The sequence below is a fragment of the Hesperophylax consimilis genome, chromosome 9 (genome assembly GCF_061612785.1).
Source record: "Hesperophylax consimilis isolate HC1 chromosome 9, BYU_Hcon_1.0, whole genome shotgun sequence".
Lineage (NCBI taxonomy): Eukaryota > Metazoa > Arthropoda > Insecta > Trichoptera > Limnephilidae > Hesperophylax > Hesperophylax consimilis.
The window spans coordinates 26,153,029-26,169,754 of NC_142844.1; the positions used below are offsets into that span (position 1 = coordinate 26,153,029).

Genomic DNA, 16,726 nt, shown 5'->3' on the forward strand with positions numbered 1-16,726 from the left:
GTTGGAAAGTTCCAGGCTATTCAGATCTAGTCACTAAACATATCTACGCCGTTCTCAAGCAACTTTCAATCCTGAATTATGGTCTCTCACCAGGGTGATACTGAACGTATCTTCCACTTTTGAACGAGGTACAGATTCATTATATGTAACTATATAAAATTTATTTTAATTCTATAATATGACATACTTATATAAATTAAATTAAATTTGTTTTGTCCTCGCCGGCTTTTGAACCCGTGACCTCAAATTAAACTATAAAATTTAGTATTAACAGTGCCCCGCCGCACTGCGAAACCAGGCTGGAACAAAGGGAAGCCTTTTGTAACTCTTTATAATTGTATTTATCAAAAAAAAATCCAAATAAAAAGTTATATTAAATGTTGTTACTGAGAACCTCCTCCATGAATCAAGCTATTGTAATATTGCATTACATTCTAAAATATATTTTAACATAATTTTCATAATCACAATATCTTTAATTAATAATAATTTGTTTTGCTCTGTGCGTGTCTTGTATTGAATGGAACGCACCGGCCAGCTGCCAGGTGCAGCGAGTCAGATATTCGAATTCGCGCTAGAAACATTTAGTAGCGAGGGCCGTTAAGGGAAAAAATAATAGAAAAAGTGGGTAACTTGGGTTTTTTTTATTGACGCTACCATGTGATTAGTAACATAATTATATGAAAGCTATACAAGTTAGTTATCACAGGAATTAAACTAAACAAAACAATTCTACACTTCAAAATAATACGGATCTATTGCTTATTTATTAAAAAATGTCTTACTTTAAACACAAACATAATAATCAAATGCAATAAAAAAAAACAATGCATTAAGATCCCCTCATTCAACCCATTGTCAATACATAACACATTTTAATTTAAATAATGTGGAAATAATTTGTGATACTTCTGGACCAAAAATAATTCTCACTAGGCCCCATCGCTGTCGATATAGAATCGACATAAACGTAATGCTGTAAGATCCTGCACAGAAAACTGACTGCGCTGCGGACCATTTCTTTACTTTAGCAAATTGCGCGGAGTTTCACAGCACTCCGTTTATGTCGATTCCTTACCAACCCGTGGGAGGACAGCCTAACATTCCTACTAATAATAAGTCATAATCACCATCAGTTTTAGAAGTGCTAAACTAAGTCTGAAGAATTAATAATTATATTTATTTAAATTATCGGTGATGTCAAATCATTCATCAGTAGATTTTTAATAAATGCATTATGTAGTTAAACCTGGAGATAATACTTTATGGACTTTTTTTTTGTTCCACTTCATTATTTGATAATTTATCAAATGAATGAAATGAAATGGAATCAAAATGAAGTACGTCACAACGGTGACAGCTGATATAAACTTTATACTGAGTATAAGAAAAAATATTTCAATTTGAATTTTATCTACATGGTTATTTACAATCTGAAATTCAAGAAGATAGCTTGAACTAGCTTAAAAGACATAACGTCCATTTTTTCTCGAAGTTCCAGCAATGGTCTGATATTACCAGCTGATTTGCTGATCGGATCCACTCATTGACATTTATTGTTAGATTGGACAGATCCCAAAGGTAAATCAAGCTATAATAAATTGCTGTAGATTATTGTATTCAGACTTATTAAACTATATTATTCACTTCTCTTCATGAACTTATGCTAGTTCAGACTTACCAAGATTTAATCTAACAATTAAATGATCGGTCTTATTCTATAACAACTGTGTTCTTTTCGTCGGTGATGTCTGGAATCTTGTGGTTAAATTGTCCTCCCTTTGACTCCACGGCATTCTTGATTCTGACCAAAGTGCCTCTGGTGATGTCTTCAAGGCTCAAACCTTCGGATAAGGAAGCTGTTAATATGTTCACTGCGGATTCATGTTCTCCCTTGGCAATCAAAATGTCCATTTTACACGAGTAGGCGTGTCCCAGTGCCTTTGGAGAAATAGCCGTTGAAGATTTCAAATAACCCAGCAACTTGTCGAGAGCATCTACGTTGAGGTTTCGACGGCTTTCCTGCAGAAGCCTCTTGAACATGATGATCGTGGAGTTGCTGAGGTGCTGGTCCCAGATAGCCTGAGCCTTGTCGTCTTGCCCCTCCAGTAGGTAATGCATCCAAAGAATGTTAAACGGGACTTTTATATTCTTTTCAGCATATTTCTCAGCAATTTCTACAACTGAAATAAAAAGGAATCATTGGCATTTCAAATATATTTTACGCTTTTAACAAAACAAAAAAATTAAAGCAAGTAAGTCCATTAATGTATATTTTTTTAAATCTATAATTGACCTTCTAACTACTATACCGGTGGTTTATATTATATATATATACATTTTTTTATCTCGGTAAATAAATAGTTTCAAAAAATAAAAAATATATAATGTATTATGTATATGCCTGGCTGGCAGCGGGAAGACGTATCGCTTTTAAAAATTAATTACTTTCTCGGGCTAAGAAAATGGAAATAAAGTATAAAATCTTATCCAAAATGATAAGGTGGCATCATTTTGTATCAATCTTTGTTAAAAAATATTATAATAAATTATAACAATTATTGTAAAGGTAACAAATGTACTCCAATCCACTTTTTAATCAATATTGGACCTTCGAAGTTAAATACCAGCAATACATATTTTTTTAAAGTTATATTTCATACTTAAAATATTTTTCAAGGCCCGCTAAAACCTACCAAATCTATAGCGTGTCAGGTGTGACACCACAGCGAATGAATTTTGTCATTCGACAGGTCAGTATAGTCTATACAGCACTGGATTTTGTATGGCAAAATGAAGACCCTTTTTATTCTTAAATTTAACTGCTTTTAATTGAAGAACACATTGTAAAATGTCAGCATCTCAACACTATTGCTTTTGCATCGTACCGAAGTGTAGAAATAGAGCCATTTCTGATTATTTTTTTCCGTCTACATAATTGAATTTCCCGATCTGAGTTTTTTGATATTAGACTTTTGAGATATGAATTAATAAGAGTACTTTATTTGTCCGATACCTCAGTCAAATTACCAAAATCTGACATATGCACTTCTAGCATTAGCCCCCAGATGTTATAAAAGAATTCAGTATCGGTTTTGTTGATCTATGCATGACAAATATGATATTTTTTAAGCCATAATATTTTTCACCAGAGTTCCTTATTGCAGAAAATAATTTGGAAAAATCAATTCATACAATAAATTAACACAATATAATTATCATATGTACGTATGGTTTAGTACGACGGATTAATAAAATGTTTACGATTATTAAGTAAATATTTAATGTGCTAGTGCATTATGTACACACTAATTTGAACTCCCGAGCACTTGAGATAGAAAAAGGATTGATTTGATGAAGAATAGTGATAATTTGGACTTACATTTAGGTATTGAAGCGGGGTTTGAGATTAGTCCCAGCATACCTCCTTTGGGGAAAGAGAACTGTAGTAGCTTCAATTCTTCCTCTGATTGAGCTGCTGATATTTTGGCCAACAATGAATTCAAGTATTCATTCATTTTTTCGGTACCGCTTGAGATGTAAGCGTTGCACCTTCTGTTATCAAAAGATAAAGTTCTCTTTTCCTCCTCTGTGAATTGTCGGTCCAGCTTGTCGAAGGAGTCCAAATCTCCCTTCGATGCGAGGGTGTTGAGAAGAAACCTAAGTTTGCTGGTATCAGGGAGCTTTCCCTTCTTGGCAGAATCTATTGTGAGTTCTACTGCCTCGTCCAGGCGGCCTCCAATGGTTAGTTTCTCTAACAATGTGGAAACATTGCCAAAGTTGACATAATTCTGTGGCTCTTTATTTTTAATTGATATAGCTGCATTCAGGTCCCCTGATGTCACAGCCTTTTGAAATTTATCCTGAGGAGTAAGCATTTTTGATTGTTGCTTTCTCTCGACCTTGCCCTCGTCCTTTTTAGTTTCAGGTACTTCTGCTGTGGCGGGAATGATGAAAGGAACATCCAAGTCATTGGCTTTAAGAAAATCTGCGAGGTGAATTAAGAACTTGTCTGTGGGGGCGACTGATTCCTCCTGCAGAAGGGTCCACAGTCCCAAGGCCTTGTCGACCTTGCCTTCGCGAGTGTACGTGAGCAGCAGCTGTTGGAACACCTCCGAGCGATCAATGTGCGACAGTTCACGTGTGGCTTCCAAGAGCCCCTCTAAATAGTCTACCTTGCCTTCCTGGCCGTAACGTTCACAGGCACTGGAAAGGTTAAAAAAGAAACATTAAATACCAAATTCAAATGAGTGTATTTTGATTTGAAAGAACTAATAAATTAGCCTCACTAATCCGGCGCTTCAAAGATCCGGATCCTTCAGTGCTAACTTATTGTTGCAATTCAGAGAAGTCGATTTGGCAAAATACAACAAATATTCATTTTCTTTAGCAAATCAAAATATTACCATTGTCAAAAAAGATATGTTAAGCGCCCTTTATTATACTAATTAAGGGCGCTTTATACAACTTGTCCAGTGATAATTGGGTAATTTGGCAATATCTGAGTCGAGGTGAGAGTTTTAAAACCTGGTTTGAGAGTGACAAAATAAAATGATAAAGAGATTATTTGGGTGAGAACAATAAAAAATCGTTAATCTACATCACATTTGGATTCGACTTTGTGGTATTTTTTAGTACAAATTTGAATAAAATTGTTAAGTAGGGGGTTAATATCGGTGGTTTAATGTCTTTTAAAATGCGTTAAAGCATAAACCTGGCTCCAAAAGTATTTTAAGCCTTTAGTTGCCGAAAAAAAAGCAAAAAAGTTTAGAAAAATTCTGAGAGCTTGGATTGAAAAAAAAATTTGTTCTTTTAGGTTTTCAATGTGATTCACCCATTTCATGCTTATAGTGACGGATTAGTGACATTTTACAATAATATAAGAAATCAATCATCCAGTGGCATGATGGTGAGTGACAAAAATCCATTAGGTAGATCCAGTCTCACAACACACCAATTGGGAATGCCATAGTCGCGCTGATTCCAGACAACTGGGGGCACAGTTGGGACTCTTGTGTGGTATTTATTCACATGTAAAAAAAAAATTTGAATATGTGTTACCTGTTAAAGCGCTGGTTCCTTGTGCGCATGCCTGGCGTCTCAAGAATGCGTCTGGCCTGGCGGAGGCGACCGCACTCCACGAAGCCGAACACCAGATCGTAGAGGCTGTTGACCTCGCCGTGGATGGCGGTGCTGAGGTCGGTGAGGCGCTGCAGGCCGGCAGCGTCCTCGCCGGCAATCAGCTTCTTGGTCAGCTCGCCCTTCCACGGCGTGCAGCGGTGCTCGCGGCAGCAGCGCTCAAACTCGTCCAGCGCGCCGCCTATGTCGCCCACCACTATGTGCACCTTCACCAGTGGACCCAGCATCAGGTTGGTCACCTGTCCAAATCATATTGAAAATAAATTTAATTGAAATTAAATAAATTCAATCTTCTTCTTTCGTACTTTTGGACTTTTGAAATCTTAAGATTTAAAATTCGAATATTAAAACCTTTCCACAACATATAGTCCCTTTACACCGTGTATATCTGGCCCCACTTAGAACACTGCGCACCGATCTGGACTCTAGCATGCCAAGCGCTTATTGAAAAAATTCATCAAAAATTTTTTAACCCCAGTTTAATTATCATTTAAACTTACACTTTACAAATAAAAGGAATGGATGTGCGGCCTTCTTCATACAGAACTTAAAATTTGGATTTGAATAATACCAAAATACTTGACCAAACTAAATAATTATCTTTTTAATTAAAAATTATTTAAAATAGCAGACATTGTCCTGCCACAGGCCTTCTATGTAGGAAAGTTAAAATTTATGGTTGTATGTATTTTTGGATGAGAAAAAGAATTTAAAAAAAATTCCCAACAACAGCTACACCTATCGTGTCTAAAACTATCCTATATTTCAAGCGGAACCAACCAAACACATTACAAAAATTTCATTTAAATTGGTTGGGTGGTTTTGGTGATTAGCGTTTGTGTACAAACACAGTGACATGTGATTTTTATATATTAAGATATATAGTGCGGATATGTGCTGCTTTATTTATTTGTGTTATATTATATGTGTAATTAGAAAATATAGGCCATTAAGAGGAAGCTACAAGCCAAATATGTGTATATTCTTGGTATACTTTATATATTGTAGGTAATAGGCATTAAAATCGCTTGGCAAACGGAGTCTAGAAACGTTCGATTTCAAGCAAAAAACTTGTTATTATTTATTTTGTAAATAATTTTATAAGAAAGCAAAAAAGTTAATCAAGTGAAACTGTCACAGATAATCTTAGCTATAATACTATTTTTTTTTAAGTTGTTTCCTTTACGCATTCATACATTTCTATTGAAAAAAATAATTTTTTAGTAGTTTACATTTATATTTTTTATTGAGTAATTTATATTTTTATTTGTATTCTACTCAAGCGAAACGATACGAAAACCTTCAATTTATCTAAATCATATTTTTTGGTATTCATAATGTACACCAATTCGTTGTAAAGATTAATCAAAATATGTAGTGATTTAGTATTAAGCTTCGCCTTAAAGAATTCAGCTGTTCACGATTTTAGAGGCAACTTTGACATTTTGAGTTAGTGATAATTAATAAAAAAAAAATCTTTCCCATACTGCTATGTAAATATAATGAAATAAAAATTTATATAAGACAAATTTGTGTTCCAATTTAAATATCGGTCATTTGAAAATAAAATATAAACCCATCAAAAGAGTTTTTTTAATAACGCATATTTTTTATTTTATTTTTTATTATATTTGTGTAGTAAAAAATGTAAGATTATTTTAATGTAAAACCTCCGGATTGCTGGGTCTCTTGAGTCTGAGTCTTCAAACACGGAGGTCGTACTTAGTTTTGTTTTAACACATTCGCTGCCAGGAGCTCTCGTTACCATTAAAATTACAAATTACGGTGAACGGGTTAAGCACAATAATTTTTCAATTAACAGATAAAAACCCGCTACTGTGATTTTTCGCTGATAGGCCCTGCAGGTGGAACAGATTATAAAAAAAATTATAACGCAAGAAAAATTAAGTTGGCAAGAAGATACAATCCCATCTGAATAATTCTTGCGCAAATCATCATGGAATTCAGTTGGTTTGACTTAATAAATATGTTTAAAGGTATATAGATGCCAGAAAGGCAAAAGTGTGTAAGCGACAATCTAGTCAAAAATGAGTTGAAATACAGTTGTGATTAGACAAAAAAATCTAATCAAAACGCTCATTTTTGACACAATTGTTGCTTACCCCCTTTTGCCTCTCCGGCGTCAATATATACGTATAAATTAAATAGGAAATAGTAACTCACCTCGACCATTTGCTTTTCCAGTAGTAAATTGAATATTTCGTTGATCTGTAAAAAAAAAAAGATTATTATTTATAATTACTATCAATATCCAAATGAACTCGTACACAATCTTAACGTTTTTATATGATTTAGTGCATGACACAGAGAACAAAAAACAGTTTTTATATGATTTAGTGTATGGCACAGAACAAAAAACAGTTTTTATATGATTTAGTGGATGACACAGAACAAAAAACTGTTTTTATGATTTAGTACATGACACAGAACAAAAAACTGTTTTTATTTGATGAAGTGCATGATACAGACACCAAAAAAAGAGGTTTTTAATTTTTACATAACAAAAAAAATTAACATAATACATATAGTGAAATCTCGTACAATCATTCCCCAAATTGTCATTTATTTCTTCCGGTCCCAAATCAGTCTCATACAAAACTTGCAAAAATAGATCACACGGATCGTTCCTCTACATATCGATTTATCGCATTAATCGTTTAACCTTTTGAACGCGTTAATTTGCTCCGTTTTATCTATACCTGTACGCGGTACATATTTTCAAATACCTATGCACGCAATTAAATGTCAAATTATAGCATTCTGGCATGATTTATTGGACTATAGAGACAGAACAGATTGTTCTCCACAATATGATAATAAATCCTCGTGTGTCAACACTTGTAGATTTTATAAAAACAAAAACATAAAATTTCATACAAAGACGTACCGTATGTTTTGAATGTGGTCTCGCCATTCACTCGGCGTGTGTGTACTTAGGCCACTGCGTTGTTAGACACAAGTGGGACACCATGAGCACTTATCATTTTTAGTTATGAAAACTGAACACTTAAATTTTATGTCACGTAAATATAATAACAAAATTGGACTAACGCCATCCGTTGACAAAATTGTAAACTATAGCACTCGAAGGCGCAAAGAGGCTCACTTGATTATCGATGTTTTTTTAATGAAATACAATTTTATTTTCGAGAAATTCTTGTAGAAGTCAGCATCGTGATAGTTCTACGAATGTTCAAGCGAGCGGGAAATAAATTTATGTCGAAAGACCGCTGGAATATCGGCATTCAAAGTTTCCGTATCAACAGTTGATACAGCCGCGTGTGAGTATGGACTTTTTGCCGTAACAACAGTTGATACGGCCGCGTGCAAAGAGTTAAGCATGTTAAGCATAATTAAGCATGCAGTAAATATTTTGCTCTAAAATATTTTGCTTAAATGCTTGGTTTCAATTAACGGTACTCGTAAACAAATAGTGGAACATTCGAAATTTTTTACATTTGTCATTATTTGTTATGTCCGGCCATGGCAGAACGGACGTTTTGGCCCAGCATAGCATTACAAGATGTATGGTGGTGCTTCATGAAAGGTCTTTTGACATTTTCAACATCAGCCTTGAAGGTTTCAAGAGTGATTTTAGGCAAGGTTTCTAAAATATATTATTGTTAAATTTGTCATTTATTTATTTAAAGTTATGTAAATTGTGAAATCTGTAAGACATTAAATTAAAAAAAGAATTTAAATGTCGTTGCGGTGCCAAACACTAACATAGTGGATCTTTTTGCTGTGCGGAAAATCTTGGAAAACTATACAAACACATTCACGTTACAGTGTGAGTCCTGCCAAGGTGGTAAACGGTTGAAAGAGAGAATCTCTGAGTAGTTTTGCATTTTGATGGAACTGACATAAACAAGCTCCTTGTCATTGGCGAATCCACAGAAGCCTAGCTGTCTTACTAATTAGATTATTACAGGCCCGTTCAACATTAGAGTGGTAAAGCCAGCCCCGAACCCGGTTTAAGACTGTTTTAACCAAACAAACGCCATGGTAATAAGTCAATTTTTTCACTGTTCTGAGCTTACTACACTAGAACACTAACTAAAGTAAGACTGTGAGTGTTTTAAGAATGTGAAAACTTTACCCGTAAAATATTAAGAACATTTATCATTAGTCATTTACGAACATTTTAAATATGTTTTTAAGGGACCTTGACGCAGCAATTGATGTAAAACAATGAATAATTTTATTATTTGTAGATAACTGTTCAGCTCATGTCATATGACATTTCTTTGAATGTAGCTTATTTTTATACTCCCGCATCCATTATTATTTATTTTTCGGAATAACTTTATTGAGTAAAACCTCAAATTGTAATATTTAAATATTGAAGACAATATTAGTGATTTCTAACGAAAATCTGAAACAGAAAATCAGAAAAGGAAACGGTCACATCTGGGACTCGAACCCAGGACCCTTGTCTTTCCGGGACAGTGCTCTACCAACTGAGCTAATGGGACCCTATTCCCCTCGGTCACTTTTAACTGTATCATACTTGGAATAAGAACTACTAACATTGTCTTCATTTTTTCACCGCACATTTTTATTGGCAACTATCTTTATGTATGATCGCAAGATTCAACCCGAACAAAATGCAATCCAGACAGCGTCTTTTTAGATAAACCTATCTTATTTTTTTATTTTTATAGGTCCCTTCAAAGACGATAAGATAGATATTTCACTTTATTAAGGCCAGCTCAACACTAAAAAGATATATTTACGACTAACTGTAACTGGTTTTGATTCATTAATAGATACAATTCCTCACCTTAGTAACATTTCCCTGGTCTGCAAGAGAGTTGAGGAGATGCCAGCAGACTGAGTTATACAGGAAAGTGTTCCCAACTTGATTTCTTTCAGGTTTCTGTCTTTGCAATATCTCCGCAGCCTTTTCAAACTGTTGGTGCTTTACGTATAACTCCACCAATCTTATAACCTGGAAAGGAACAATAAATTATACATAAGATGTAGTTATGGTGTTCAATATTTACTATATCATTATTAAATAACTAAGTTTCATTTGAAAATCTTTTTCCGAAATAATCAATATTTTGTGATACACAGGAGTGATTTTTGGACCACAAAATAATGACTTGTGCTAATAATACAGTAAATATTTAACATAAAAATCGCACTTTTGACCAGCTCGGGTTTACATAAATAAAAATATGTATTTCAGAAAAAAAAAATGTGAGAAATATGTTAGCAATTCATCAAAAATTATATTAGCAAGGGTATTTCGACATAATGAGAATTGCGCCTTACCTTTATATCGTCCAACACAAAATCGGGATCTGTTTTAATAATCTGCTGAAGATACTTTTCGGCTTTTTCAACGTTTTCTGCCATTGCGTAAAATTCTGTCACCTGGGCCAAAGTACCAGAAGACAAAACAAAGTTTTCAGCCTCTAATGTCTGTAGATATTCTGTGACCTTGTCTTCTTGTTTACTTCTGATGTATGCCAGAAGAAGCTGCTTCTTTAAAGAAAAGTTGGAGTCTCCCTGTGCACTGCTTTCGGCCACCAGAACCTCCAGGCGCTCAGCACTTCTGCGGACATTCGGGATGGAGGGAGTGTCTAAAGGCAACGGCAATAAATCTTCCGATGTCAATTTGGCCAACGCTTGTGATATTTCAGGCGTCAGACTCTCTCCTAATTTGTCTTGAATCTTTTGTGCCCAAGCTGCGGTTATCCCCAACCCTTTAGAGTATAGAGAATCAAGCAAATCGGGTAAGAATGGAAGCACTTGACCGGGCGACAATCCAATGAGTCTATAGATCAGCTTTCCTGTCCTAAATCTGTGTTCTTCCAACACGTTTTCAGTTTCCGTTGGAGAATTATCCTCACCTTGCTCTCCTTCCTCAGTGGCGTTGGATTGGTTTCTTCTCAGAGGGGCAGTATCTAGGTTAGACAAGTGGACAAGCTTTACGAAGGGTTCAATATTTCCAGTGGCAATTAAAGAATCTATCAAGGGTTTAGCGCAAACATTTAGGTTTATCTTGGTTCCATATTTGGAAGCAAAGTCGGCGGCGTCATTGAGCTTATTTTTCAGTAGAAGAGAATGAACCATTGTTTTGCCGGCCAGGGAGAGGGTCACCCCTACTCCACGCAGAAGTTCCATAACGAGGTAGGGATCGGTAGTTTTCATATTTTTGATAGCATAATCTCTCAATGTTTCGCTAGAAACACCAATTTTAAAATCATCCATCATCAATTTGACCACATCCAACACCTTCTGGTCTTTCTTAGATTTGCCGCTGGCCATCAACGGCCAGAAGAAGTGTTGCCGAATAGGGTGGCCGGCGACCTGGAGAGATTTCATGAGGGCAACGGCGGTATCAAGCTTCTTAAACTGGAGAGCGGCATCCGTGGCAATTAACAGAGCCATGGGTGAGATTTTTTCCTCTTGAAGTTGTTTACACATAGAAATTACCGTATCGGAGGGACAACCACTCTTCACAAGTTGGCGAATGAAGAATGCTCCTTGGTACGTGGGCGTAGAGTCCTGCACAGGGTTGGCGGAGTGAGTAAGTGTGCGCAAGACTTTGAAGGCAGCTTCTTCCTTCCTGCGTGCGGTGAGTCGCAGGATGAGGTTGATAGCCTCCTGGTTATATCCCGCCGAGCGTTGCATCTGCCCAAGCAAGAAATCCATGTGTTGGTCATGCCCCCCCAATGCACATTCCTCAACAACTTCTAAGAAATCTTTATCAGAGAGGTAGATCTCTTTATCCTTGCACTCCTGGATGATGGCGCGAACTTGCTCCATATCTCCGCGGGCTGCACTGCCGCCCATGAGCAGGGCATACGTGCGGGGGCCAGGACTGAGCCCTGCGCTGGCCATGACGCCCAGCACGGAGCGGGCGCCCTCCGTGTCCCCGAGGCGCGAGTGCCCAAGGACTAGAGCATCCAGTACGGCCTCACTGAGGGGCAGCTCCTGGGCTCGCATGCGCTCCAGAACACGTGATGCTCCCTCTACATCTCCACGCTGGCAGTGGCGCCACATCAGACGCTGATATGTCACCCTGCAAAGAATGGTGCAATACTATAATGCAGTTATTAAAACCATGCCACAAGTTATAACACATAATGTCATGGGTGAATTAAAGTCAAAGATAACTACTACTAATAGAAATTACCAATATAAGTGAGTATCAGCAGTATAAAGAGGCTGACAGATTAAAGCGTTCAAAGAGTTTTATAAAACTCCATATTGCTCGCCATACAATTTTTTTTTATTATTTTTTATTTAGGAGAAAAAACAGATATGTACAGATATCAATTGACAAGAATATACAAAACATCATTTCGAATTAACAAGGTTCTACTCAGGGGCATTTAACTAAGCTTTGGCCATGAAACTCATTTGAAACCGCCACGCCCACCTCAAAATTCTTATAGAAAACGAATAATATGGCTAAAAGCTCAGATCTCATTGGTGAGAACAGAAGGATTGGTTTGATCTCTCGCTCTCTACCATAATGACTCGTGTAACAGAAAGAGATGACGGAATTATGCCGTTTGACAGTTTTCAAATCATTCAAACAAAATGACAGTGGTTTATTTATACACGCGGGTTGTCATTTGCTGCCGAAATACTATCATTTCCGTCGAAAATATTGCGTGTTAAAGTTGTTCGTGATAAAAATACAATATAAGCCAGTATAGTGTTAGCGAGTTATAAACATATTATATTCAACCTACCTACGTAAGTTCAAGTTTAAAGTGAATTAACAGTTTTAGGTTATTCGTTCGGTTTTTTGAACAATGCTTGATACTTGACATATGTCTTCCTCCACAACGTATAAATGTTATTTATTATATCGATAAACTTATTCATGTTATTGATTAGTGTTATCCTGTATTATCTTATTGTTTTGGTGAAATTAAAGATTTTTAAACATATGTAACCATGAGTTCATGAGGCTGAAAAATGTCGGAATTTTTCGTCGTACTGTCGGACAATCATGTTTTGGAAATTTTCTTCAGTGTTTTTGCAAATTTCTTGTCATTTTGGGTGTCTTCTTCTCAGATTAACAAGTTTCATCTTAAGGAAATGCACTGTAAAAGTTTATTTTCTTAGTCAGATGAACCTTGCCCTTGGAAAACATTTCGACATTTTTCTGCTTCAAGGACATTTTTATTTTTATAATAGTTTTTTTGGGCTGGTGAGTGAATAGAGTAGGCTGAGAGCAATTATGTTGTCTATGGTCGCATCTTTTTTTAAATGGCCTTGAGTTTCCTCTACCTTGTCTACTGCTCTGCTCCGCACGGTAGGTACTGCTTGTATATCTGTGGTTAAGTACTGTATAATTCTGTTGGATACAAAAAGCCGGAAGATATCGATCTAGAGAGTGGTATATTTATGGTTCTACTGTACAGATATCAATTGACAAGAATATACAAAACATCAACTAGAGAATTCACCAGCATCCAAACTATTTCTCACGAATTGACTTAAACAGCAGTTAAAAACATAAACAAACATTTTGACTTATAAATAGGGGAAAAATATATATGTAGATAAGAATATTATTTTACAAATAGAGATATGAAAGAAATGCGCAATATCCTTATAAGAATTTACAAATTATTTTTGAAAAAATTTAGAGGGTAAAACAAATATATAAACAATGTTAAACAGAAATTTAAAAAATATATATTTAAACGAAGTATGTCTAAGTTGTTTACTTTGAACTTTGTAGGAACACAGTCTTCATTTTTCTACTAAAAGTAGTGCGTGTATCAAAAAATAAGTCAGAATCCTTGAGGTTTTGATTCTGATTAAGTGATTCGCACATTCTTCTGATTGGATCCCTGACACCAGCATTTGTACGCGTCCTGCTAATGTGGAATAAGTCGTTAAGCCTTATTATTCTGGTGGTACTTTAAAGTTTAATAATTTCAGTAAGTCGGGACAGTCAATAACGTTGTTACAGATTTTATACAGAGTCATGAGATCAAGGTATGTTCGCCGGTTAGATAGAGTAGAGACGTTATAACTCGAGAGCATATTTATGTACCCGCGTTTAGGTGCGCTCATTCTGTAATTGAGGCATCGCAGAAATTTCTTTTGAAAACTTTCAATATTTTCTTTATAGATATCGTAAAGTGGATTCCATATGGAGGTGCAGCATTCAAGTTGAGAACGGACCAGAGTGTGGTAAAGAAGAAGATATGTTTCAGGTTTTCGAAATTCACGGCTGTTTCTGATGACAAATCCTAGCATGCTGTAAGCTTTATTCACAATATTATCAATGTGCGCATCGAAGTGGAGTTTGGAATCAAAAAGTACGCCTAGATCTCTTATACAGTAAACGCGCTCGAGTAAATAATTACCAATACAATAATTGTGTTTGATAGCGTTGTGTTTTTAGTAAAACTTAATTGTTTACATTTATTTAATTTCATACCGATCTGTCACACCTAAAAAGATGATGTGTTATAAGTGTCGGCGTTGCGACGATATGCACTGTGATCTGCTAGCCAGGCGATATTTGAAAATTAAACAACCCCTAAAAACAATTTACAATCTGACCCCCCTCTCCAAAGGAAGATTATAGCATAGTGTGTCATCCCAAAATTAACACGCACAAGCCACACCCAAATTATGCGCACATAATATAGCGTAATGTGTCTAAGGCTTAAAAAACTTCACAACAGAATCCAGTGATAACTTTGTTTATATGTATCCAGCAAACAAGAATAAGGAAATGAAAAGGATGCAAATGTTTACCTATTCGGTTCCAGTCCCTTCTCCTCCAATTCTTTCAGGAAATCAGATGGTGAAAAATCATGTTCATTTTCAATGTACACCCTCAATAGTGCGTTATAATGAGAAATGTCCATGGGCACTCCTCGATTTGTCAGGGTCTTCCAAATCTGCTCCACGAGCCGGGTGCGCTCCTCGGGCAGTTCTTCCGGTACCAGACTGCCACAGCAGCGGATGATGAGCAGCGACTGGGAGCTGGTGACAGCGTGGCGCTGCCGAACCTCCTCCAGCATCTCATCCAGGTCTCTGCGGGAGAGGCGACCGCACCTCCTCACCTCGGCATCCAGACGTTGCAATAGGGGCCCCAGGGTCTCCGCCTGCTGCGCCTGTGTGGCCATTCCTTGCCCCCATGTTCTAAAATAATGTTGGAAGAATCCTTCATATCCAGAGTTCAATCTTCAAAACCAAATCATGACCTTCTCAGACATGTTGTACAGACAAAAGAAATAATACATGAGATTTATACACTGTAAAAGTGTAAATTTTGTTGATTTCGGGCAGACGTAATAGCTACCAGCAGTGGTATAACCCAATGTTTCCAACAAAAATCAGTCATCCAAGTAAACAATAAATATTTACTTAACCGCCGCACTTTTAACAGGCACAGAATATGGAAATCACACTTAGTTTCAACTTAATTACTACAAGAAAGAACTATTTACTTCAGGAGAGATGTAAAAAGATGCATTATAATTCCATTTTTATTCTAAGTCCAAAATTTCCAAAATAAATCGATTGCTTTTCGACAATTGTGGAATTTTTTAGTATGGATTGACATTTTTGAAAGTTCCTATTCTATCTAAAAATTACTTTATTAACCTAATGACCTATTTTGATGAATGTAAATAGTTGTTTCTTGTAGTATTTTTTGTTAAAATGTAATTTCCATAATATGTGCCTATTAGTGCAACTGTTGTGTAAATAATTACCAGAGATCATATTATTCTATATATTTAACAGCAGGTTTCCGTATTCTTCCACAGGGTTGCTGAAAACTCTTGGAAACCCACTGCGACAGTGGGTTTCCAATTGGGGGACAGGTAAATCATTCGATAAACCCTAGCCACGGATTTAAACAAATAAAGAGTTCTTCTTGGAATAGTTCAAGGTATCAAACATTGAGGAATTAAATTACGGATATTATATTCTCGAAAAGAAACTCACTGCGAATATCCAGAAGTCAAAGAGCGTGTGCTCTGGAGCAAATTATTATCATATCCTTGGGTATTTAATACAGTGCGCGCAGCGCTGGCAAAACACCTTATAAATTTCCCGGTACGTAATATCATCGACATTATTATTGTAGTTTTATTAATGTAACCTAAAAATTTAGGATTACGCAAGGATAATCACACACGGGCACGGACCGACCGGCTCATAGAAATGAGAAAAAGTAGAAAATACGTCATTAAATTACACTGAGGCCATACCATAAATATACCACTCTCTAGATCGATATCTTCCGGCTTTTTGTATCCAACAGAATTATACAGTACTTAACCACAGATATACAAGCAGTACCTACCGTGCGGAGCAGAGCAGTAGACAAGGTAGAGGAAACTCAAGGCCATTTAAAAAAAGATGCGACCATAGACAACATAATTGCTCTCAGCCTACTCTATTCACTCACCAGCCCAAAAAAACTATTATAAAAATAAAAATGTCCTTGAAGCAGAAAAATGTCGAAATGTTTTCCAAGGGCAAGGTTCATCTGACTAAGAAAATAAACTTTTACAGTGCATTTCCTTAAGATGAAACTTGTTAATCTGAGAAGAAGACACCC

General features: G+C 36.1%; 1 protein-coding gene across 1 annotated transcript; it reads right to left on the bottom strand.

Annotated features, from left to right (window-relative positions):
- Positions 1-645: 645 nt before the first annotated feature.
- Positions 646-16,328, bottom strand: bsf (bicoid stability factor). Its single transcript, XM_089635827.1, has 8 exons — positions 16,108-16,328; positions 14,908-15,297; positions 10,441-12,196; positions 9,944-10,111; positions 7,324-7,368; positions 5,062-5,378; positions 3,383-4,206; positions 646-2,183 (listed from the first exon to the last, which is right to left on the bottom strand). Exons 1-8 carry the CDS (start codon positions 16,236-16,238, stop codon positions 1,714-1,716), a joined length of 4,101 nt encoding a protein of 1,366 aa, XP_089491953.1. The 5' UTR covers positions 16,239-16,328; the 3' UTR covers positions 646-1,713.
- Between the last annotated feature and the right edge of the window lie 398 nt (positions 16,329-16,726).